Source organism: Octopus bimaculoides, chromosome 24 (genome assembly GCF_046866305.1).
Source record: "Octopus bimaculoides isolate indiv1 chromosome 24, ASM4686630v1, whole genome shotgun sequence".
NCBI lineage: Eukaryota > Metazoa > Mollusca > Cephalopoda > Octopoda > Octopodidae > Octopus > Octopus bimaculoides.
The window spans coordinates 682,474-707,793 of NC_142951.1; the positions used below are offsets into that span (position 1 = coordinate 682,474).

The 25,320-nt window shown below is 35.8% G+C and overlaps 2 protein-coding genes across 8 annotated transcripts in view; one reads left to right on the forward strand and one right to left on the reverse strand.

Moving 5' to 3' along the window:
- Nucleotides 1-2,005, forward strand: part of LOC106869567 (coronin-1C-A) — a 91,356-nt gene extending 89,351 nt beyond the window's left edge. For all 5 annotated transcript variants that reach the window (XM_089341159.1, XM_052976598.2, XM_052976596.2 and 2 more), the window contains one exon: nucleotides 1,728-2,005. In XM_089341159.1, coding sequence (XP_089197285.1) covers nucleotides 1,728-1,946 — 219 coding nt within the window. In that variant the 3' untranslated portion in view covers nucleotides 1,947-2,005. The remainder of the gene's footprint in view (nucleotides 1-1,727) is intronic.
- A 760-nt stretch (nucleotides 2,006-2,765) lies between these two features.
- LOC106871377 (tRNA (uracil-5-)-methyltransferase homolog A) lies at nucleotides 2,766-25,261 on the reverse strand. 3 transcript variants are annotated; one of them, XM_089341161.1, is made up of 15 exons: nucleotides 25,104-25,261; nucleotides 19,475-19,519; nucleotides 18,312-18,363; nucleotides 17,290-17,371; nucleotides 15,600-15,654; nucleotides 14,791-15,255; nucleotides 13,930-14,033; nucleotides 12,516-12,567; nucleotides 11,649-11,709; nucleotides 11,088-11,209; nucleotides 9,683-9,758; nucleotides 8,112-8,228; nucleotides 7,090-7,186; nucleotides 6,290-6,411; nucleotides 2,766-5,029 (listed from the first exon to the last, which is right to left on the reverse strand). In XM_089341161.1, exons 2-15 carry the CDS (start codon nucleotides 19,511-19,513, stop codon nucleotides 5,004-5,006), a joined length of 1,470 nt encoding a protein of 489 aa, XP_089197287.1. In that variant the 5' UTR covers nucleotides 19,514-19,519; nucleotides 25,104-25,261; the 3' UTR covers nucleotides 2,766-5,003. The 3 variants fall into 3 exon arrangements, with proteins under 3 accessions (XP_089197287.1, XP_014773284.1, XP_014773283.2); XM_014917798.3 differs by lacking the exon at nucleotides 25,104-25,261 and adding an exon at nucleotides 24,036-24,250; XM_014917797.3 differs by lacking the exon at nucleotides 25,104-25,261 and adding an exon at nucleotides 23,765-23,824.
- Nucleotides 25,262-25,320: the final 59 nt, after the last annotated feature.

A 25,320-nucleotide genomic window follows, 5' to 3' on the forward strand; every position in this document is an offset into this window, starting at 1 on the left:
ATATATAAATATATTTATATAATATATATATATATTTATAATATATATATATAAATAAATATATATATATATATAAATAAATATATATATATATATAAATAAATATATATTATATATATATATAAATAAATATATATCATCATCATCGTTTAACGTCCGCTTTCCATGCTAGCATGGGTTGGACGATTTGACTGAGGACTGGTGAAACCGGATGGCAACACCAGGCTCCAGCCTGATTTGGCAGAGTTTCTACAGCTGGATGGCCTTCCTAACGCCAACCACTCAGAGAGTGTAGTGGGGTGCTTTTACGTGTCACCCGCACGAAAACGGCCACGCTCGAAATGGTGTCTTTTATGTGCCACCCACACAAGCCAGTCCAGGGGCACTGGCAACGATCTCGCTCGATAAATATATATATATATATAAATAAATATATATATATATATATATAAATAAATATATATATATATATATATAAATAAATATATATATATATATATATAAATAAATATATATATATATATATAAATAAATATATATATATATATATAAATAAATATATATATATATAAATAAATATATATATATAAATAAATATATATATATATAAATAAATATATAAATAAATATATATATATAAATAAATATATATATATATAAATGAATAAATATATATATTTATTTTATTTATTTATTTATTTATGTGTTTCAGCCAAGTGGCTGCGGTCATGCTGGTGCACCACCGTGATTTTCACGTTCCTTGCATGGCTCTTCTCCCCCACCTGACATGGACCAATCAAGAGTTTTGATGGCACATCTGGTGTATAAGAGAATTTGACATAGCTGCCCTAAACTGCATCTCATTACGAGCCATTGGTTCGTCTGGTATCGTAGAGAGGAAAGCATCAAGTTTTGTCTTGAAGACCTCCGCATCCATGTCTTGCATGTCTCTCAAATGTTTTGGCAGGGCATTTATATATATATATATAAATAAATAAAAATAAATATATATACAAAGAAATAAATAATTATATATAAATAAATATATATATATAAATAATTATATATAAATAAATATATATAAATAATATGTATATATATAAATAAATAAATATATATATATAAATAATATATATATATATATGAATAATATATATATATATATGAGTAATATATATATATATGAGTAATATATATATATATGAGTAATATATATATATAAATATATATATATATATATAAATAAATAAATATATATAAATATATATAAATAAATAAATATATAAATATATATAAATAAATAAATATATATAAATATATATATATATAAATAAATAAATATATATAAATAGATAAATACAAATAAAGACATATATATATATATATATAAAATAAATATATACAAATAAAGAAATATATAAATATAAATAAATATATATATAGATATGTATAAATAAATATAGATATATATAAATATATATATAGATATATATAAATAGAAATATATAAATAAATAAATATATATAAATAAATAAATATATATTAATAGATATATATAAATAAATAAATATATATAAATAAATATATATTTTGATACTTTCTCATTCGTCAAGTGTCGATTTAATTCTGTAGGAAATTGGTAAAGAGCCGACAGTATATGTAGACAAGTGTGTATACGCGTCAGTGGTATTACTTGTGTATAATACATCTTTTATTTTCCATCTCAGAACTTCGATCCGAAAGTGGTGATGGAGGAGGTGAAGATGCTGACTGCAACCGTAGAGAAGTTGGATAAGCGCATTGAAGAACTCGAGTCGAGGCTGGCAGCTCTTGAGAGCGATGAAGAAGAAGACCACAACAACGACAATGATGATGAAGGAGATAATAATGATAAAGACGATGACGATGACAATGACGACAGCAAAGTTGATGACATGCCCAGCTAGACTGTTTTTAATTAACTGCTAAATGCCATGACAATATATATATATATATATATATATATCTATAAAATATATATATAATATGTATGTGTGCATACATATATATATATATGTACGTATATATATATATATATATATATATATATATATATGCACATTTACACATACAACCCCCATCACCCACTAAATGACAAGGGTAACAAAAAAAAAAAAAGAGATAAATGATTCTTTTAAATTTCTAATTCTTTGTTTCTTCATTGCCCACCCACCCTCCGCCCGTTTCTTTTATCTTTTGGTCATTGTTACAAACTCTTCTTCTCTCACATCACTCATACAATCAGCAGTAAAACTACTCGAATCAGAGTTGTTAGCATGTTAAGCCCCATTACGTCTTTACCCCCCCCCCCACCACCTCAGACAAATGAGAAAAAAGACCCCCACCCTCCACCGATTGTAAAAAAAAAACAATTTATCAATGTCTATCTTTCTTTCCTTCCTTCTCGCCCATTATCTCATTAGACTGCTGTTATCTTTCTTCCTTATTTTCTTTTATGATACACATAGTCTTTATACACTATATATAATATATACACTCATGTATACACACACACAGAGACTTAACCAATTTACATGTATATATTGTATAAATATGCAACAAAGTTTAGGTCCACACTCAAGCACGTATGTATATCTGGATATAATACCAAAGGAGTGTGTGTATGTGTATATTAAATGTTTAATGTGTGTGTAATACATATATATGTTTGTATGTTTTACATAAAGTTCACAAATTTGAACTATCTTGTATAGCAACGAGACAAGTTTCAACATTTCAAATTTGCAAACTTTATTAAATGATCCTTTTTAATTTTTATATAGTTTTTCTTTTTATTTTCGTCTTTTCATTAATTAAGCACACACAATATTATTTGAAAACAAAACAAAAACCTACACAAGGGCAGACTAGATTTTACTTTAATTATTGTAAAACCCCCAAGCATTATTCATTGACTGGTTCCCTTCCAGTTGCTCTTTTTCTTCTTTCTTTTTATTCATGAATGCAAGGATGGCTTCAACGTAAAAATCATCCCCAAAGAACAACCCTCATTCTATTGACAGTTTGTTTACAAAACTTCAAGATATGTACTTCACTCTCTCTCTCTCTCATTTATTTCAATGAAATAAATGTGTAGGAAACATGTAACCCTTCAATCTCTCTCTCTCTCTCTCTCTCTCTCTCCCTGTATCTCTAAATGCATTGCACAGACTTTCATAAAACAGTGTCATTCGATATTTAAGTTGGTTTCATTGAAATCTTTTTGTTGAATAATTTAAAGTAGATTACATTGGAAACCATAAACCCTTCCTAGCAAGGAAGCTTCTAAATCGTTGCTTTACCTGCTCAATATAACAACCAATTTCTAAGCTATCCTCAAAATAAAGGTCATATTTTAGGTCCAAAATCTCTAAGAGGATGTATCTTAAAAAAAAAAAAAACACTATGTGATGATAATTAACTTGGAGGGAAATAGATGAGAGTCGGTAGAGCATCCCATGAAACACTTTGCTGTGTTTAGTTATGTTCTGACTTCAAGACTTTTCATCATCTTTACCTTTCAGCTCTACAAAGCCAAAGCAATGAGTACCAGTAATATGCTGAGAGGCAATTCAATTGATTCTATCCTTTATAAATTTTGTGGCCTTGGGCCAATAAAAGAAATCAATATTTGCATATTTAACAACACACAGATTTTATATATATACACATATATAACACACACATCTGTTTAGTGTTGGAAGAGAGTACTCAATAACCAAAGTAGAGATTAATAACATTTTTATTTTTGGTTGAATTGTTCTTTGGCTGAAGACCCTGTGTATCTGCAGGCAAAAACTCAGAGTAATTAGAGATGGACCTGACCAAAATATATACACACACACACATATATACAAAAATACACGTCTGTTGGTGTAAAATAATCTTACCTACACCCAAAACAGAGAAAATTTGATACATCTGCCCCTCTTCACGACCATTTTTTAAAATATTTTTTTTTCTTTTGAAGAAATAATAAAAAAATATTTTCCTGGCTTTCAAAAGTTAGTTGATTCCATCAGTTTGTTCATTTAGCTAATTATGTTAATCAGTTAAACCTCTAACTCTACATTAATTACTTTGGTTTGGAAATACGATTTTAGATTTTACTTAAAAAAAAAAAAAAAAAACATTTTTTTTAAAGAATTTTTTGGGGTAAAGCATGGCTAAGGTTAAGAAGCTTGCTTTGCAACCAAAGGGTTTTGGGTTCAGTCCCACTGTATGGCACCTCGAGCAAGTGTTTTCTATATTACCAGGTTCGTTAATGCCTTTTGAGAAAATTTGGTAGGTGGAAACTGTGTTGAAGCTCCATTGTGTATGTATGTGTATATATGTATCCATACACCTACATGTGTGTGTTTATTCTCCGCACCACCTGCGTTAGTTTATTTACATGCCTGTAACAGTTCAATAGAATAAAGTACCAGGTTTAAGAGTCCTGGGGTCGATTTGTGCGACTAAATCATTCAAGGCAGTGCCCCAACATGGCCATGGTTCAATGATTTTAAGTTTAAAAAAAAAAAGCGAAACATGTTTAAAATTTGACTAAATTTGAAAACATTTTTCAAAAACAAATTTAAAAAAAAAAAAGCCAAACCCACACAGAAAGAAAAAAAAAAAACAAATTGTTATTTTTTTTGTTTTTAATGGTGAGGTGAAGTGAAGAATGAACCAAGTAGAACAGAAATCTGTTTCACTTTTTTGGTGGTGGGAGATTTCGGGGGTTATTATAGAAAGTATTTAATTTCTACACAAGGTACTAGGTTTATTTTTATCATTTTTCCAGCCCCTCCCCACAACTTGTGTACGTTTGTTTTTCTCTCCCCCCTCCCCGGCCCCAAAATACATTTTGCTGTTATTTCATTTTATGACGTTTTCTTTCAAAATTTTACCTTCTCGCAGTCAAACCAAACCTGCTTTGAAATTGGTTATTGCTAACACTGTGCCTGCAAAATTCCACTGTTTTAACACATCATGTCCGTATGGAAACCTAAAGGAAAAAAGAGAGAGAACAAAAAACTTGATTGCATTATTCTATCATCTAACGAATAGAAAGATGTTGTTTTACGAATTTATTGTATGTTTCTGCAAATGTTTTCCCTCTTATATTCTTTTCTACTCTAGGCACAAGGCCCAAAATTTCTGGGGAGGGGGGGGAGGCAGTTGATTAGATTGACACCAGTACGCAACTGGTACTTAATTTATTGACTCCTGAAAGGATGGAAGGCAAAGTCAACCTCGGCAGAATTTGAACTCAGAACGTAAAGACAGATGAAATACCGGTAAGCATTTTCCCCGGCATGCTAACCATTCAGCCAGCTCGCTGCCTTTCCCCGCCTGATATTAAAACGCTTCAGACAGAGTCCTGTAGCGTGAGAACAATCTGTCACATTGTGGAAAGGGGATGGTAAGAGATTCAAACAAAGGCTATTGGCACGCACACAGGTGACATCTTAAAAGTGGAATATACATGAAGTCAGCTTAATATTCAATTAAACACATCAACATTGACTGTAGCAAAGGTGTACTGGTCTAGTAGTTAAGCTGTTGTACTCACACGGATAAGGTTGTGGTTTCAATTCTTGAACTGGGCAGAATGTTGTGTTCTTGAGCAAAACACTTCATTTCATGTTGCTCCAGAAATGAGTTTCAAAAATAACTGGGAAGTTCACCCTGTGACAGACTAGCTTCCCGTTCAGTTGGGGACAGTTGTAATTACCATGGAAACAGGGTTAAATCACAGTCTTATGAAATGTAGGGGTTTCAAATTTTGGTTACAAGGCTAGCAATTTCGGTGGGGAGTGTTGATTATATATCCCCCACCCCACGCCCCAGTACTCGACTGGTACTTAATTTGTCGATCCTGAATGGATGAAAAGCAACTTTGGCAGAATCTGAACATAAAGATGGACAAAATGGTGCTAACCATTTGCCCCTCAGCATGCTATTGATTCTGCAAGCTCGGACCTACATATATTGCTCAAGGGTAGAGAATTGCTATGAAGTGAATTAGCAGAGGCCACGTGGAAGTGCAAGTTCAATGTCTTTCATGCAGACGACTTTATTGATGATAAATCACTTTGTTACGTATGAAAAGAATTGCATTTGGTTAATGCTGGGAAAGCCAGGAACCAGGATATGATGGTTATGAATTTATATGGAGAGAGGGGGGGGGGGAAGTAAAAGAAAAATGAGAGAAAGAATAAAAAGAGAACTTTTAGAAAATAAATCATTTTTTGCTTCTACTTACGTCTTCTCTTAAACATGACAACCATTACACAGAGTTTCGTATGGGGTGACAAATCAACAGGAATAGCTTTCACAGGGTAGAAAGCTTTACCTTTCATCGTCTGTGATTTCGGTCTCATCAAACTGCAACAAGAAAACAAAATCTCTCTGTATTAAGCTTGGGGAACAAAAAGGTAAAATTGGAAACTGAAGATTAACCTCCAATATTTCTGGCAGATTCTATGATTTATAAAAACACTACTGAAGACTTCATCTTCCAAACTCTACAGTTTGTTTCTTTTACTTAAAAGTAAGCTTAACAAGTCCTTTGTCAGGTTGTTCCTCCTTCCCCTAAAGACAGACTGGGTAAGGAAGCATTTGAAAGTTGACCGTTTTAGCCATGGTTTTTGTGGTCAACAGGTTTGCTTTGCAACATGGCTTCAGGTTCAGTCCCACGGGGAAGAACCTTCTAATATAAACCTAGGGCCAATCAAAGGTGTGTGTGTGGGTGTGTTTACATGTGCTTATATGGAAGTGTGGCAGTTGATGTGGTTGTCAGTTTCTGCTGTCAACAAATTGATTGATCACTTGAAAGAGACACAAAGGGCCTTCGAACCCGTGTGAAATAAGTGATCCCCTATTTGGAGAACAGGTTAACGGTTGGCATCCAATCATTCAGAAAACGATCAGGGTGGTGGTGGGGGAACAGAATTTTAAAAACCACAAAAATAATAATAAAACGTATGAACAGAAGAAATAAGGCAGCTGAAAGAGTAGCAATGATGTAAATGCCCCGAACATCTAACAATAATAATAACTTACTCAGTGAAATTCTGAATGGCAGCCACAGGGTTACACGAGATGTAGATCACTCGATGGATGAAATGACAGCGGCGAAGGGCGTATATCACTTTGCTTTCTGTAAAACAAGCAGAAGAAATAACAAGTTATTGAATAGCTATAGTTCCTGGTGAAAATTTAGGACAATATTCCAGTGTGATGTACAGATCCAGCAAACTGGGATAAAATGTGCATTACGTTGATAAACACCAGATTGTCAGTCAAATTAATGGCTGCAATTAAGATTATGATTTTTCATACCAACCCATCTCAGACTATCCTCCCTCATTCTACTAAAAGAATTTCTTTCAACCCTTCAGTATTCAGATTAAATTGAATTATAAATTCTTATCTTTTGTCGTTTTGAATTAATCAGGCATTATCTTGTTCCTTTGAGATTTTGATGATGTGATTGTATATTTTTTTTGGAATGACATTGCAAGGTAAGTGTGAGAGACCCAATCTGGTTGGTTTGAACATAAAACAGGTAGAATATTGTAGCTGGACTTGGCCAGTTTAAATGCTAAATGAAAATGAAAGTATTTCGAGAGAAATCTAGCAGCAAAGGAGCTGCCAATGATTTTAGAATCTACATCAATACTCCCCGCCCCCTCCTCACACTCAGGTCTTCTTGAATATGTTGCATTGTATACATCCAGGAATGACAAACTGATTGCTGTGCAGTGTTGATGGAAATACTAAACTGTAAAGGAGAGATGAATAATAAGAGCAGACGAGGAGACGGCATCATGCAGTGGCAGATTGTACAGCAAAACAATAAGGTGTGAGAGGCTGCATCTGGCCAGCTTGAACCTTAAACAATATTTGGGCCGGAAGTGATTGGTTTAAGAAACCCACGACGAGATAATCCAACATATTTTTTTTCTTTAAGATGGTAGGGTGTGACTTGAAGAACATTTGGCTGTTATTTCTTGCAAGTCAAGCAACCAAATAGCAAAATTAATTAGAAAAAAAAAAAAAAAAAAATGAATACATAAACTTACGCATTTCAGCACAAGGCGAGTCGAGTACAGCTACTGCACTTTGACCTTTCAGCCATCGGTCTAACTGGTTGGTCACTTCCTCAGCCTTTGCATGGTGGAAGATAACATTAGTCACATCTAGAGAAGAAGAGAATAACAGGTTGTAGTCATCATCAAAATATGGATTTGTAGAAACACCAGAGTATCAGTTGAAACATTTGACAGTTTGCAGCCCTTCACAACAAACCCCACTTTCTCTTCCCATGTTCGTTACAGCCAAGTTAATTAATTATTGACAGAAAGGTTCCACCACTGTAATTAAAGACAGGAATGGAACACTGATGCCCGATTCATTGACTTGAAGAGTCCAATTCCAGCCGAAGGATAAAGCTGCCAACAAGGCAGGGATTCTATCCACAGAGATTTCTTCCTCATTTACCCGAAACCATGGAAACCAGAGATAAACACAGTCCAGTGTGGACGTCCCTGATAAGAACAGTGTTTGCATTGTGACATCAATACCATATAAGAAAGTTCATTACAGAGTTTAAAACCAAATAATAGCTTAACGAACCCTTGGTAGCAACAGAAGAGACAACCTGGCTCAGAGTGGATTTGAACTTTTGTATCATTACAAACTGTGAATTTATATTGAAGTACAGAGCAAATTGTGGAGCTGTTAATTGCAACACAGAGTGTGTTGGTAGAGAGACATTTGGCAATGGTCAACTCAAATTTGGGAGAATGTAGCTTGATGCTATTTAAGTGTGTAGCCTTCTTTCGCAACACAGAATAATGCCACATAAATCCAATGATCCAGTATTACACCATTTAATACTCCATCCACCCAACACAGCTCTTCCTGTCTTAAAAATGACCTTAAGAACAAGAAAGTTATTTACTAAATTCTTTCTTATTCCTAAAATTTACTGAATTAAAAAAGAGTGAATCTCAACAGAAATACAGTAAGAAGAAGGGAAAGACCTGCTCAAGAGCAATCATTTCCCTTCATCAAAACCTAATCCACATCTTTCTATACAGAAATCAACAACAACCTAGGACAGTGAGTGGTACAAAGGGATAAAGTGGGGCCAGGTAAATTTGAGGGGGGTCAAAAAAGTTATACAGTATTACTCTGGCACATAAGGGCTTTCAATCACCACCACCACCGTCATCATCATCATATCTAATGTCCATTTTCCTTATGTTTGCCTGGATCAAACAGTTTATTGAGACAGATTCTTTATAATGGATGTCCTTCCTGTTGCCAATGAAGTTCATATTTCTTCACAGCCAGACATGTTTTTTCAGAAGAATGGAAACGAATGATGTTCATTTGCAACAATCATGTGATGTCAGGACAAGGAAACCCTAACATACATAACACACACACACGACGGATATCTTTCAGTTTCCGTCAACCCAATCCAATAACAAGGCTTTGGTCATCCCAGGGCTATATTAGAAGACACTTGCCCAAGAAGTTACACATTGAGATTGAACCCAAAAACCATCTGATTTGGGAAGCAAGCTTCTCACCCACACACCCACATCAACAGACAAAAAGAAAACTAAGAAAAGATTGTATTTACTGTTTAATTCCGCATTCTTCTTTGCTTCCTCGATGTTGGCAGCCCACATATCAACAGCGACAACACTTTTTACCCTCTGAAACAAAGAGGAGAGTGTGAGAAGAATTAGGGGTACAAAGGAGAAGAAGAGAAAATAGTAGATGGGGTGGGGGGTGAGTGAGAAAGAGAATGACTAAGGTAATCAGTACGAGGGGGCTGAAGGTGGTCAGTTGGCAAAGTGACCAGCATGATCGAGGAAATGCTTGGTGTGGCATTTCTGGGATCTTTTTACATTCTGAAGTCAAATTCTGCTGAGGTCTACTTTGCCTTTCATCCTTTCAGGGGTCAACAACATAAAAGTACCAGTTAAATACTGGGGTCAATGTAATCAAACCTTTCACCCTAAAATTACTGGCCTTGTGCCAGAATGTGAAACAATATTAGAAAAAAATCCATGCAACCAGCAGTTTTTCTTCTGCCGTTTCAATCCAATGGAAGCAAGTCTTTTTTTTTTTTAATTAATTACACTTTATCAAAATGATTTGTTAATACTGAGTTCAACAGAAGGTAGTGGGATGGTAGAAACCACAGAGCACAATGGCTGAATGTACTGCAGCTCTTAATTTCAGGCCCCAAAATTCTGAGATCAAATCTAGTCAAAATTGACTTTGGAATATATTCTATCAGCTTTAATTCTTTAGCATTCAGCCCAAATATTTCACCTGTTTTGTGCTCAAGCCAGTTAGATCTGGCCTCTCACACCTATTCTACAATGTCATTCTAAAAATATACAATCACATCATCACCGTCTCAAAGCTGAGATTAATTCAAAACAATGTGATTAAATAAGCATTACATTGGACAGAATAAATTCAAATTCCAAAGGATTAAATGAACGAAAGAGAGTTGTGTAAAGTGGTTTGGTATTAATGTATCAACCTGGGTAGGTTTCAGGTTAGATTTTTAACAATGGAAACAGAACCAAGTTCGGTTGTTAGTTTTATGTGCATGCATGTATATTTGTGTATATACAGTATATAAGCCAATATATATATATATATATATATAATTGTGTGTACATGTGTATATATATATATACAAGTAGAGTAATGCCTTGATATACAAGTTAATTTGTACCCAGAGACAGCTCGTATGAAAACACGTAAACACTTGTAAACCTGGGGTCTCGTAAAGTGGGTACTTGTAAAGTGAGGTATTATTGTATATATATATATTTCTGGGTACAAATGTATAAAGTATATGTGGGTGTATGTATAATTGTGTGTGTGCAAGTGCACATTATATATATATATATATATATATATATATATATAATGTGTGTATAAGCTGGAGAAAATGTTTAGCTAATTCACACAGACCCCCCCCCCCTCCAACCAACAGCAATGACAACAAAGTGATAGCTAACCTTGGCAAGACTCAGTGCCACAGTGCCAGTGCTGCAGCAGATATTAAAGACAATGTTATTTGGTTCTTCCAAGCAAAGATCACCAACCATCGTGTAGAGGAGGGCTGCAGCAGGGTTGTTGACTAGAAAAAGAAAAAGTCTGTCATCATCATAAGTTTAACACATGTTTAAATACTAGTCAAAGGTTTAATTAAAATATAATGAACGTTCTTTAAAATATGTTGGTAAGGGTTAGAGGAGTCAATTAGCCATTGTATTGCTATTCATTTCAAACTTTTTGTCAGATGCTTTCAACCTAATGTTTTAAGGCTTCGACCCAGTATTCCTCTGATATAATACAACCCATTTGAACCCATGACCTTGTGATATCAGTGATCACATTTGTGTTCAATAGTTATGAATGAGATTGACAGAACAAGTACTGGACTTAATAGCATGAACAGAGGGGTCAGCGACTTTTACTAAAACGCTTCATTGACCACAGTCCAATGAGCAAAACAAGGAAGAACTCTGGTTAAGACTGGAATTGGTGGAGAAGTAAAAACTTGTGGAGAGACTTACATGAGAAGAAAGTGTCAGGATAAATGTGGAAGCTAAGTTCTAGTAACACTTCTGTGATACACTGAAACAGACACAAAAGAAAGTTCATTAAAATGTGACAGAGGTAATTGTAATTAAGAGAGAAGTCCTCTTGCTAGAACACAAAACTTAAATAATTAACCCATACATTAGTATATTGCTACTGAAATACACTAGTTTTGTTTTAATTGGTTTTGAAAATAATGAAAAATTTAATAAAATAACTGTCATTATTATTAAGCTGGTGTTTGGAACTTAAATTAACAGGAAATTTTGAAGAAAGGCATTTTGTAGTGTGTCGCGGGTGAAAAACATGGCAAAGTATGCTTTCACCATTTTGTTGCCATATTTTTAGTAAAAGTACATAATGTGTGATTCAATTAATTTTGAAATAAGTTTTTTCTTGAACATAAATTAAGAAGAAATGTTGATGGGAAGTTTTAAGTTGGATCATTTTAAACAATAAGTTGATGTGATAGAAGCAATCTCTGGCAGGTTGATACCAAAAGAGTTTAATAGGGATAAGGGTTTATATAACAGGGATTAATTAAAAGACAAACTAATTTTAAATTTGATTAATTGATGAATTTCATCAAAGCCAAATTTTCTTTTTCTTTGCACAGATCAATTTTTTAAATTGTACAAAAGATGGATCATACTAATTATTTAAAAAATATATATATTTATGCTAAATAAATGTTTTTTCCTCGTTAATACTTTAATTCTTGTAGGTTAATTTTTTCTGTTTTCAATTTCTCAAGACTAGTAATTGTAAAGAAAATGATAAAAAAAATAATCATGGAAAGAAGCCAATGTCTGAGCTAAAAGAAAACAAGCAACCGATGTTACCTTCTTGCCCCATAAATGTTCGTTGACAGCATGTTGTCTACAGCTGCCAAGTCTAGTGAAAGGAAAGAAAAACCGTTTAGAGATGAGAAGCAGAAGAGCTAAAACGAAATGGCTTAAAACTGGAGGTCAGGGTTAGTCGTTTACTTCATTAAAGATGAGGACATACAAAAAACAAAAGGAAAGATTTTTTTAAAAAATGAAAAGACAAAGATATAGAAGGAAAAATAGAATAAAAGACTATAAAAGAAAAGAATTGCAGGGGAAAAAAAGGAGAATAGAAAGAAAACCCACCAAAGTCTTCCCCTAGATACAAAGTAAGAAGAGTAAGCAAAAAGTAAGCCCCACACATTGTACAGAAGCAAAAGAAAATAAGGTGTGTGTGTGTATGGGGGTAGCAGAAACAGCTGTTTTGTTAACCCCCAAAGCTGCAAGCAAGAATCATATTCAAAGAACTTCTGAAGTAATACATTATTTCATTGCTCCACCGAATTTAAAAAGAGGATGAATTGTGTCAAGAGTTTAGAGATGCCGGAGCAGAGAGCCCCGTACGGATTAAGCAATTGCCTTCCTGAAAAAAGTTCAACTGAATTGGTTGAATACTAGACCAAAAGCCTTTGTGGCTTTTGGCCATCAAAGTATTCCCAATCCGAATGTCAAGAACCTGTTTGTCTTTAAATTATGCATTTCTCAGTTCCCTTATAATTAAGTTCTCTAATTTGAGGAGAATGCCAACCATTGTTGGTAAGTAGTATACTTAACCCAATGTAAAACTATTTGTCTTTATTCACGATAAAATGCCTACAATCATATCAATTATGTGTGAGTGTGTGAATATACACACAAAAAATAATAATAAAGAATGGAATTAGCTAATTATGTTTATTGTTTCATTAACTTCAATTAAACCAATTTTGTGTCATGACATTGCCATGTCATCAATGCATGTCTGTACACATATCATAATTTAACGTCCACCTTCCATGCTAACATGGGTGGGACAAATATTCATGTACGTCTTTCTGTTTGTGCTCCCCACTGCTTGACAATCAGTATCAGTTTGTTTGTCGTAACTTAGCAGTTCAGCAAAGGAGACTAATAAAATAGGTACCTGACTTACAAAACAAACTAAAAAACTGGAGTCAATTCATTCAATTAAAACCCTCCAACATGGCACCCCAACAACCAATAAAAGACAAAAAAAAAACATATATACAGGACAGGCTTCTTTCACTTTCTGTCTACTATCCAATCCACTCACAAGGCTTTGGTCAGTCCGAAGCTATAGCAGAAGACACTTGCCCTAGGTGCCATGCAGTGGGATTGAACCCTAGAACCATATGGTTGTGAGACAAGCTTCTTGCTATACAGGTACGTCTGTGCCTATGTATGTCTGTAAACACCCAAACACGCTCACCTGTTACTCAAGCATCTGAAGTAGAGGGATGTCACGCCACACTGGACTCCATCACCATCAGAGAAATACTCCGTCATTGCAGCTTTCTCAGCATCCACTTCATCCTGCAAATGAAAAAAAAACAAACGACAAAATCAACTCGAGTCAGCTTTGTCTGGTCTGATTCTTCCTTCTTTTATGAGTTTTCAAGAATCTAAAGTTTGAGTGAAAGATTTTTTTTTTTTGTTGCAAATATAATATAAAAACTATTTCTTGACTTAATTCAGCAGAGAGAGGCAAAACATCTGGTTCAAAGATGAAGGGGGAAAACCTTAAGAACCTTTTGACCACAGCACTCCCAAGATGAGCCTTTAAGACAAATAGATTTATGAAGAAAGGAAAAGAAATGTTACAAGAAATGGATAACAAAAAGGAGAGGGAGAAAGAGAGAGAGAGAGAGAGATCATCATTTGATATTCAGCTTTCCTTGCTTGGATGGGTCAGACTGAATTTGTTGAGGCAGATTTTCTAGGACCAAAAGACCTTCCTGTCACCAACTTTGACCTGTTTCCAAGCAAGGTCAACGGCCAGACATGTTTAACACAGAAGATTGGAAATGAATGACCTCACTTGTATGATGGTGATGTTTATTTACAATCAGTATTGTCATGTCGAGACAAAGGGGTACACACATACAAGCATCTATACATGACAGGCTTCTTTCAGTTTCCGTCTACCAAATTAACTCACAAGGCTTTGGCTGGCCTAAGATGCCACACTACAGGACTGAACCTGAAACCATGCGGCTGGAGAGCAAGTTTCTTAACCGTAAAGCCACACACAAAAGACCAGGCAGAGAAAACAAACGACAAAAATACTTACATCTGAGAGAAACTGAGCATAAAAAACAGGAATGATCATGATATCGTTTTGGCTGGATGTGCGAACAATCAGCTGCCTCCAGTGACCATCATGTGTCTGGTCATTGTAAACATCGTACTGGCTCTGACGGACATACTGTTGGAACACTTTGGCGATGAGTTTCATGGAATCTGGGAGATTGTCACAGGCGTACGGTTCGCCAACAACACTAGAACCATCACGGTAACTGCCGACCCGAAAGCCAACTATTCTTTCATTAGTGCCATTTGAGCTGCTAGCAATGGTGAATTCAGATTTATTGCGATAAGCATTCAAAACAGGTGAAGGCCTTATCTTTTCGATTTCACAAAGAACTCCAGAATGATTCTTCATCTGTTCCTTGAGCCAATTTCTCCATTTTGGACATGTGCGGTGAACTTCCCAACTAAATTTCACCATGGCATCTCTGACATCAGAAGCTTTACGCTAAAAAAAACATTACAAAAAAGAAAAACAAGTAAATAAACAAAAATAAAAGAAAAACCCTCATTAGCATCGTTTAATTATTCTTTCTTATTTTTGATTATGTTTAATATTTTATCATGCTTTTGTGAAGAATGAGACCTGTAGTCCCTTGCTGTAAGCCAGTTCATGTAACCTATTCAAAGGGGAATGTTGCAATAATCAGTGAAAAAGGTAAGAGGACTGATGTGATAAAAGACATTAATACTAACACTACAAAAACATTTTGGAAAGAAACCAAAGATGTCATGGTTGGCAAGGCAAGAAAAAAAAAAAAAAACATAATATACAAAGCAAGTTCTACCTACCCTGAGCTGATCTTCATATGGTACATCACAAAATGGCAATAAGGCTCGTTTAACCCTAAGAAAAAAAGGATAAATTAAAAATAGAATTATTAATCCCAAAGTCAAATGTCCATTAGATAGATCAGTGGTTTCCAACCTGTGATCCAAGGACTCCTGGTGGTCTGCAAGCTAAATTCAAAATATCACACACACAAACTAGACGACACGTGACCTGTTGGGTCACTGACGGTTCAGGTTATAAAACAATGGAACTGATTTCAACATTGAAATGAAAGTTAATTTTATGAGGATTCACTTAAATAATTCAATTTGTTTGCGTCAGGTTTACAAGTTCATGTTTAAGGTTTTATTGATTATTTACAGCATCTAATAGAAATAGAACTTCCAAGATAAACTTGAACCCTAGTAACAGCATTTATTTATGTTATATGTGCACAAAAAGGAATTGTTATACAATATAAATATAAAATTAATGGAAACAATTTTCCCATTTCAGAAGGTTGTTTGGGATGTGCTAGAATCTCCCTTGAATCACACACCCTTTCCTCTGAAAATATTTACAATTTTTTCTTTTTTCTACCAAAACAGCTCCTCCCATGGTTTTTAAGTTAAATCCTTAGGTACTCTGAATCCACAGCATCTAAATGGTATTCGTTGAAAATTTTGTTAAAAAGTATCCATTCTTCTGAAAGTTATGAGGTTACAAAGTCTGTGGGGTACACATCTGTAGTTATGCCAACAAAACTATCCAGTGTTCACAGTACAGAGCAACAAGTCCAGGTTTTACTGCTTAAATTTGTGGAACCCCCCCCCCCGCCAAAAAACCCCACATATCTCAGGAATCTGTGGTCCGATTTACGCGAACCTTGTTTTATTCCATTTGCATTCATATTTCAGAGCATTTTCCCATCATGCACTGGTTTGACTGTATTAAATGACAGGCAGGCAAGCAATGAGAAGAATTTTAGTAGTATATAGATATACATACAAGGATAAGGATATTAAAAGGGGTCTATGGAGAAACACATTTAAATAAAAGGGGTCGTTGCTAGTGAAACGGTTGGGAATCACTGAGATAGATAGATATATGATGGTGGTAGGATGGTTGTGGAGTAGATAAAGTACCTATGTCATAATTATTCTAGGTACTCTACCTTATATACTCAACAAGGAGACAGTTATAGGATGTATCTATAATTTCCAGGCCAAAATGTGGACATTATGAACAGTTTCTGCTGTTTTTTTTGCATTACATTTTGAACTCAGGAATCACTTCCATTTACATGACTCCCACCGCCTCTAAATCTTAAATTTCATCAGCTTAAAAGTAAACAAAAACAGTAAAAATAAAAACATTAAATCAGAAATGAATTGACTGAAATTTCCACTTTGAAATGGCGTCAGACATGAACAGAGTTCAATAAAATTCATTTTCTCCAGAATAAGTGTCAAAGTTTAGAAAACCTCCAAATAACCACAATCACCTTTGCATTAACCTAATCCACTGGACAATATTGTTATCTGCTGAATAGTAAATCTAAAAGTGGGACTTAGAATAGAACAGCTGATAAGAGTACCAAAGTAAGAGTAAGGTGGTGGTGGGGGTGGGAGTGTCGATAGAAATGTGGCCAACATGAAGTGAAAGAACTTAATTTACAAGAATTAAAAACAAAAAATGGTTTTCACTTACTTTTCACCAGCTGTGGTAATATCATCTGGGATGTCTATAGATATTTTACTTTTCTTGGACTCTGACACATCCTGAGATGACCCTGCAGCAAAACACCAGGACATTCGTTATTTAATGATGGCAGTGGTGGTAGGGTTAGCAGAGACAGTCATCATCAACTGACAGCTTCTGAATGGATTTAGTAGATGGAAGCTGAAAGAAACCTGTATATGTGTGTGTGTGTGTGTGTGTGTGTGTGTCTTTGTCCTCCACCACTGCTTGACAACTGGAGCTGGTGTGCTTATGCCTCCGTAACTTAGTGGTTCAGCAAAAGAAACTAATAGAACAAGTACCAGGCTTAAGAAATATAAGTCCTGGGGTCAATTTGTTCGACTAAAACCCTTCAAGGCGGTTGCCCCAGTATGGCTGCAGTCAAATGACTGCAACAAGTAAAACGAAAAGAAAAAAAAAAAGAGTTGGAAATAATTAGTGACCTGACATTTCTGTGAACTAATTTGTATTCTTAATGCCTCATCTTTCAGATTTATTTTGAGTTTTGAGTTGTGAAAATGGTGCTTTGTCGTGTCTTGAGAATTCCTTGTTATTTTATTTCATGAATTTTATAAACAACAACTTTGCACAGAAACACAACAAACATCTTAAAATGGAAAAGACTTACAGAACTAAAAATAAGTATACATATCGTATGAGCTCGTGTCACGTAAAAAGCACCCAGTCCACTCTGTAAAGCGGTTAGTGTTAGGAAGGGCATCCGACCTTAGAAACCAAACCAAATCAGGTGGGAATCTAGTACAGCCCTCCAGTTTGCCAGCTCTGGTCAAACCATCCACCCTATGCCAGCATGGGAAACGGATGATAAATGATGACGATGACGATGATGACATTACCTCTAAACACTCAATCAAATGTCACTGATTATCACTGAGACAATGTCAACTAGACTGAAATATATCGGGTTACAAGGGCGGTGGGGAAAGGGTTTTAACATCAATGAATAAAGAATGAGATATAAAATATTTTACCTGCGACATCTTTACGCTTAGCAGACAGGTTCTCAAAGCTTTGATCAGATATCTATGGAAGAAAAGAAAAGAAATAAATAAAATTGGAAATTTGTAGGGAGTAAACAATGTATGCTTATTTCATGAACCAGGAAAGGATGAAAAGCAAAGATGATTGCAATAGAACTTGAACTCACATTCTAGAGAAAGCAAAACAATTGTTTTAATAAATTAAAACGTTTAATTCATTATCCAACCCTTTCTACCAATGCTTATAAGACGTATCACTACAACTGGCAGAGCGTCTCCATCCCTCCCTCCCTCTGTAGGTCTATGTACTCCCCAAAGACAACGTATTGCAGTTATCTCCCTTGGTTCGTGTTAGTCATCTGGAAGATGGTACTGTTGGTGACATACTTCTGCCACTGTTCATTAGTGTGTGGGAATGTAATTAACTGATAGCTCATATGATGGTAAAGTCCTCACCCAGTCAATTATTTTAGTTAAAGTCTGCTAGCAACTCAATACCAGCCACGTTACTAACGAGCAAATGGGGACCACAAAAGCCCGTTTCCATTTCAGCCCTTACTTCTGACGCCACGGCACAACTATTTGTGGTTCATAAATGTTATTGGAAAGGCACACATTAAGAATCGTTCTGTACATGGAAATAGCAAACACTTCTTATTTGCACATCACACATCATTCACCATACGTGCAAGTGTATTATACAACATCCTAGAGAAGATAGGTGTTTCTCTTCTCCTGCAAAACACCTTATCCTGTCCTCCTTTCCTGGCACAAAGCTCCCTCCTGCAATACTGCACCCTCAGTCAGTAAAAGGGTCTTATCTTGCAAGTCACTTGGTGACCCTACTAATGCTGGTACTATGAAAAACACCCAGTCCACACTCTGTAAAGTGGTTGGCATTAGGAAGAGCATCCAGCTGGAGAGACCTTGGCAAAGCAGACACTGGGGACTTAACACAGTCTTCAGGCTTATCAGGTCTTGTCGAACCATCCAATCCATGTCTGCATGGAAAATGGACATTTGATGATGATGATGATGTGTAATAGGGAAAGACAATTCACACGACACTTCTCTCAACAGGATTCCAACATTTTATTAGTCAAAATTGACAGAAATATCTAAAAACCACACAAAAGCATAACAGGTCTACTTACATTGCTGTTGTTGTTTCTGTTGGTTTCGGCCTCCATCATTGAAGTCTGAAATTAAATTAAAGGAAAATATGAAATTTGAAAGACAAAACCTCAAACAGGTATCTACAGTAGCACCCTTTATGCCTCTTCATTGTTCTGCATCCATGAACAGTAACAATGTTGGGGACATGGTAAGTTGGTGTCCTTCCACCCCCAAGTACAACATATATCAAAGCAAACAGGTTTCTACCTGTACCCTCTGGTTATGAACAACAACACAGCTAAACCTTTCGCAGGGGTTGCAACCACCACAAAAGCTCTCAACTTCTGGTGATCTCTCATTGAAGCTTCACAGACCATTGCCAAAAGGAATTTGTGATTTGTCCACCTTCCTACTTACTAAGACTTTGGTTTTTTTTTTGGTTAACTCTAAGGCCCTTTGATTCTAATCCTTGCTTCCACACCTGAAACTTCTTCTCTAGTTCTTATAGTGATTCAACTATAAGAGCAAGGTCATCAGCATAGAGGAGTTCCCAGGGGCAACCTGTCTTGGATTCCTGTTATTGCTTGGAGGACTATGATGAACAAGAGGGGGCTGAGGACTGATCCTTGGTGAACCCCTAAATGTACCTCAAATTCTTCGCTATACTTGTTGCCAACCCTCACCTTACTGACAGCATCCCTGTACATGGCTTGTACAGCTCTCACCAACCATTCATATATCCCTAGTTTCTGCATTGACCACCAGATAAGGGATTGTCAGCAAAACCCAAGTACAGAGGTTTATCTTTGGAGAGATATTTCTCCTGCAGCAGTCGGACCAGAAATATAGCATCAGTGGTGCTTCTCCCTAGCATAAACCCAAACCACTTCTCATCTAAACTAATTCTCTCCCTAATTAGTTGGGCTATGACCGTCTCCGTAATTGGGTTTGATATAACTGGGCCCTCCACACTTCTCTATAGCCTTGTTTTTACAGTAGAAATCTTTATAAGAGCAAGGGAATGGCAGATTCAATGGAGAATAGCATAAGACGTAATCACACATTCATGCAAATGCATAAATCCAGATACATACACACACACACCTGCACAGCTGAATCAAAACCGGAACTAAAGAAGAAATTTCAGGTATGGAAGCAAGGACTGGAGTCAAAAGGGGCCTTAGAGTTTATTCAGCAAAGGCCAAAGTATCGATAAGTAGGAAAACACAAATTACAGATCCCTTCAGGGAGATGGCCCTGTTCGATATGTAGAAAAGGTGTTAGGGTAAACTCCATACGGTGTACCCGGTGCAAGCTATGGACACATAAGTGCAGTGGTATCACTGGAAAGTAGCATTTACATGTGGCAGATGTGAAATACATGAAACACCAAGAATGTACAAAAAAGAGAATCCCTCAAATGTCAGAATAGTAGACAGTTTCTGTTACTTAGGTGACAAGTTAGTAGTGGTGGAGGTTGTTCTGAAAGCATAGCTGCAAGAATAAGAATAGGCTGGGTAACGTTCAGAGAGCTACTACTTGTGTTAGTAAGAAAAGGCCTGTCCCTCAGAGTGAAAGGCAGATTGTATGATGCCTGTGGATGAACAGCCATGCTTCATGGCAGTGAGACATGAACTGTGACTGTTGAGTGTACATAGAAAGGCTTGAAAGAAATGAAGCTAATATACTCTGCTGGATGGATAATATCAGTGTGCAAATACGTATTTGAGCTGAGAGAGAAAAACTGGGTATACATGGGCATCAGGTGTAGCGTGCAAGAGAGAAGACTGCACTGGTATGGCCATGTAATGCATATGAATGAAGACAATTGCATCAAGAGGTACCAATCTCTAATTGTGGAGAGAACATGTGGAAGGGGTAAAGCTAGCAAGACATGGGACAAAGTGGTGAGAAAGGATCTCCAGACGTTGGGCCTCACAGAAGGGATGACAAGGAACCAAGAGCCCTGATGGTTTGTTGAGCTTGAAAAGACATGTCAAGCTAAGTAAAATTGAGGCTGTCCTTGCATACAGGCAGGTTCCCCACATCCCTCTTCAGCTGAGTGTTTCTAATCTTGCGGGTGCCATGTAAAAGCATCCAGTACACACTCTGTAAAGTGGCTGGTGTTAGGAAGGGCAACCAGCTGTAGAAACCATGCCAAAGCAGACATGAAACCAGGGCAGTTCCTGTCAAACCGTCCAACCCATACCAGGGAAATGGAAAACGGACGTTAAATTATGATAAACATATGCAATACAAACACAAAATGTTTTAATTACACATTTATATATACATAATATACATATATGCATACACACACATAATGAACAACATAGCACGAATCAGAAGTACTGAAAAAAACAACTTAAATATTTTGACACTCGAAAGCTTTCTCTTTGCCTTTTGTATTGTAACTACTACGGCTTCTGCACCCTCGTAACTCCTCCCTTCACTATACCCACTCTTTCTCCTACAATTCCCCACCCGCTATATCGACAGTTTACGAGGAAACATTAATTATCGGGATATGTCTCATATCCGAGCCCTCGTCCTTATCATTATTCAGCAAAATGGTAGAATCGTTAGCACGATGGGCAAAAATCATGAGCGGCATTTCGTCTGTCTTCAAGCTCTGAGTTTAAATTTGGCCGGGGCCGATAAAATAAGAACCAGTTGAATACTGAGGATCGAAATGTAATCAATCTATCCCTTTCTCCCAACGTACTGGCTTTGGGCCAAAATTTGAAATCAATATTTTTTTTTTCTGGCTTTACGTTCGGAGTTCAAATTCCGCTGAGGTGGACGTTACCTTTCATCTTTTCGGAATCGATCAAAGAAATACTTGTCAAATACTGGAAATCAATGAAATCAACTAGCCCCCACCCCCACCGCCTCACACAAAATTGCAGGCCTTGTGCTTGAAATTCTGGGGGAGGGGGCAACTCATTTTCATCATAATAGAAAGGGTTATTACTCTTACAAGGACAGGCAAACTAGCAGAATCGTTACCGCATTTTACAAAATACTCGGTAGCATTTCATCTGGCTTTTTCATTCCGAGTTCAAACCCAGCTGAGGTCGACTTAGTTTTTGATCCTTTTGTCGGATACCAGTTAAGTGAACCTAATCGACTTAACTACCTTCCCTAAATTCAGGCCTTATGTCTAGAGTAGAAACAATTATAAAGATTGTGATTGTTAGGAATTTAGCCGAATTCGGAGGCTCTGTTTACTAATCTAGACACAATAAAAGGGGGAGTGTTTGTGTGTGTGGTGGGGGGACGTGTTTCTTTTACTTCAACCTTATATAAGTTGGATGAAAAGTGCTGTATTTCACTGTTGTTTCAAATACATAAACCAAGTAAGCACAGTGCTTGGTCTTTTTTTGCGAAAATAAAAATAACATTTTAACTTTTATTCTTGAGGCAAGTCGAAGACGTCTCTATGTGATTGTTCTAACTTACGAGAAATAGCAGCCAAATCTCCTTCAAAACATACACTAGTCTCAAAGCAAGAAAGAAGAACGGATAATGTAGTCTTGAGAAGACGGAGTGGTCACGGTTGGAAAAAAATCTGATGATAAGTCTGAGTGTCGTGGTGTCTCAGGCAGGTAGACAAGAGAAACCTGCTTCAGTGTCTTTAAGAATTAAGGCGACATATGTGGTGGATATTCTATTAACATGAAAAAGACTGGCTCTCGTAATAATAATAATTGTTGTTGTGATGGAAGCAACAAAATCTGGTCTGTTTTTACGAGGCGGAAGTAAGAGGATTGAGTGACATTCATGCTTGTCACGGGCAAGAATATCAAAAACCAAAGATGAACATAAGGTAACAAATTTATAACTGAACGAAACAAAGAATGTGTGGTAGTCATGCCTTTTCGACAACAACAACAATAATAACGGTAACTAAAATATGCCAATACCAACAGGACACGAAGAAGAAGCGGCGGCGGTAAAGGTATTTGGTTGAATTAAGGAGATTTTAGCTTGGAATTTTAATGGTTTTTCTTTTTTTGTGGGATTTAGAGAAAAATACAAATAACAGACTAGAGACGAAATAGAATTCTATCTCTCTCTCTCTCAAATAATAAATTAAATTAAACACAAAACAAACAAGAGCATCGTTGTTGTTGTCCCGTCTTTTACAACCAAACTGTTCTGGGTTTGGTGAATGGAACGGAATACAGGTAAATGGATAATTATATTAATTAAAGACAAGACGAACAATTAAGGGTTAGTCGAGAGGATGGAAGTAAAGAACATTAAGCATTTGAAGGCGACAAAAAAATATTAATTAATAACGGATACAAGTGGTTAGTTCTTACATTAATGTCGTCTTGCAATAATCGACTACAACAAAAAACGGAGCCATTCACTGCGGAGACACCGCGCTGACGAGTGAGGTGGTGGTGGCGGCGGTGATAGTGACTACATAGACACATACACATATATAGAGAGAGACACACACATACACGTGTGTTGGACTTTTACACACAATCGCCTCGATGAGAATTTATATAAACATACATTAACAGAATATTTTTAAATTTAATTATTTTCAAATAAAAATGTAAAAGGAAAAAAAATGATACTTACAAATGAGAAACATTTCGGTACATTTATTATGATAATTATATATATATTTTAATATAATTATTGTAATGATTATTTGAAATGTTCGTATTTTTTGTTTTGATATTATTTACATATTTTTTTTCCAATTATTATATCGTTTACTGCTGCAACTATTATTTCTATACTATTACGAAACTAAGACTCTATCATTAAACTTAATTACATTCCCGCGCTACACCTCCTCACAACGAGGCTCCACTTAATCCTCGAGCCCAGCCTCGTTGTCGTCACCGGAAGTAAATCTTGCAGCACACTAAATAAATAAAAATGTCAATAATTTTTTTTAAATCGTTTCTAATTGTTCTCTCTGAATATGGAGGTAGATCCGAATAAAACTTTCGTCTAAAGTCTTACTACTATTTATTTTTAAGTAAACAAAGATGGCAGCTTGCTTCCCAACCACATCGTTCCGGGTTCAATCCCTCTGCGTGACACCTTGAGCGAGTGTCCTCTACTGTAACCCCAGACCAACTAAAGCCTTGTGAGTGGATTTCGTGGACAAAAACTGAATCCATATACATATATGTGTGTGTGTGTGCATCCAACCACCGCTTCACAATCGGTATTCGTTTGTTTACGCCCCCGGAAATTAGCCGTTCGGCAAGAAAGATTGATTTTCAACATTCAATACATTGAAGGCTTTAAACAAAACCTAAGTTGAGATTAGGAGTGTGATTCGTGACATTTGCATTGGTTTTTCCCTTCAGTCAACACAATTTGAAGTATAAAGTGTTTTTTAAGACACCACATCTTTGAAATGGTTTTTTTTTTTGGACGGTTCTATGTATATACTTTGGGCTAGCAATCTGAATTCATCTTGAGTATTCTGTACAGATGAGCTGAAATAAATGAAATACTGATATCTGTTTATGCCTTTCAATTCCACATTCAAAAGATACACAACATAACAGTGGTATAAATGATATTTCTGCTCTATACAACATAGTACATTATTTCACTCATTAGCAGGATATATAGGTTCAATTTAGTAACATTTGATCATGAAAACTCATTGAATAGATAACCAACCTGTTAATTTCAGATGACTGAGAAGTCCCAGTTGTAGAGTTTCTGCCCATCCTAGTCATTGGCAGAGCAAGCGAAATAATTGCAAGTGGTAATTAAGCCTGTTTGGGTCGCAAGGTGCTAATTCCATATGTTAACATTTTGTTACCATATTCTCCTGTAAATATGCCACCTTTGTTTCAAATGATTTTGAAAATAATGAAGAATTTAGAACAATAAC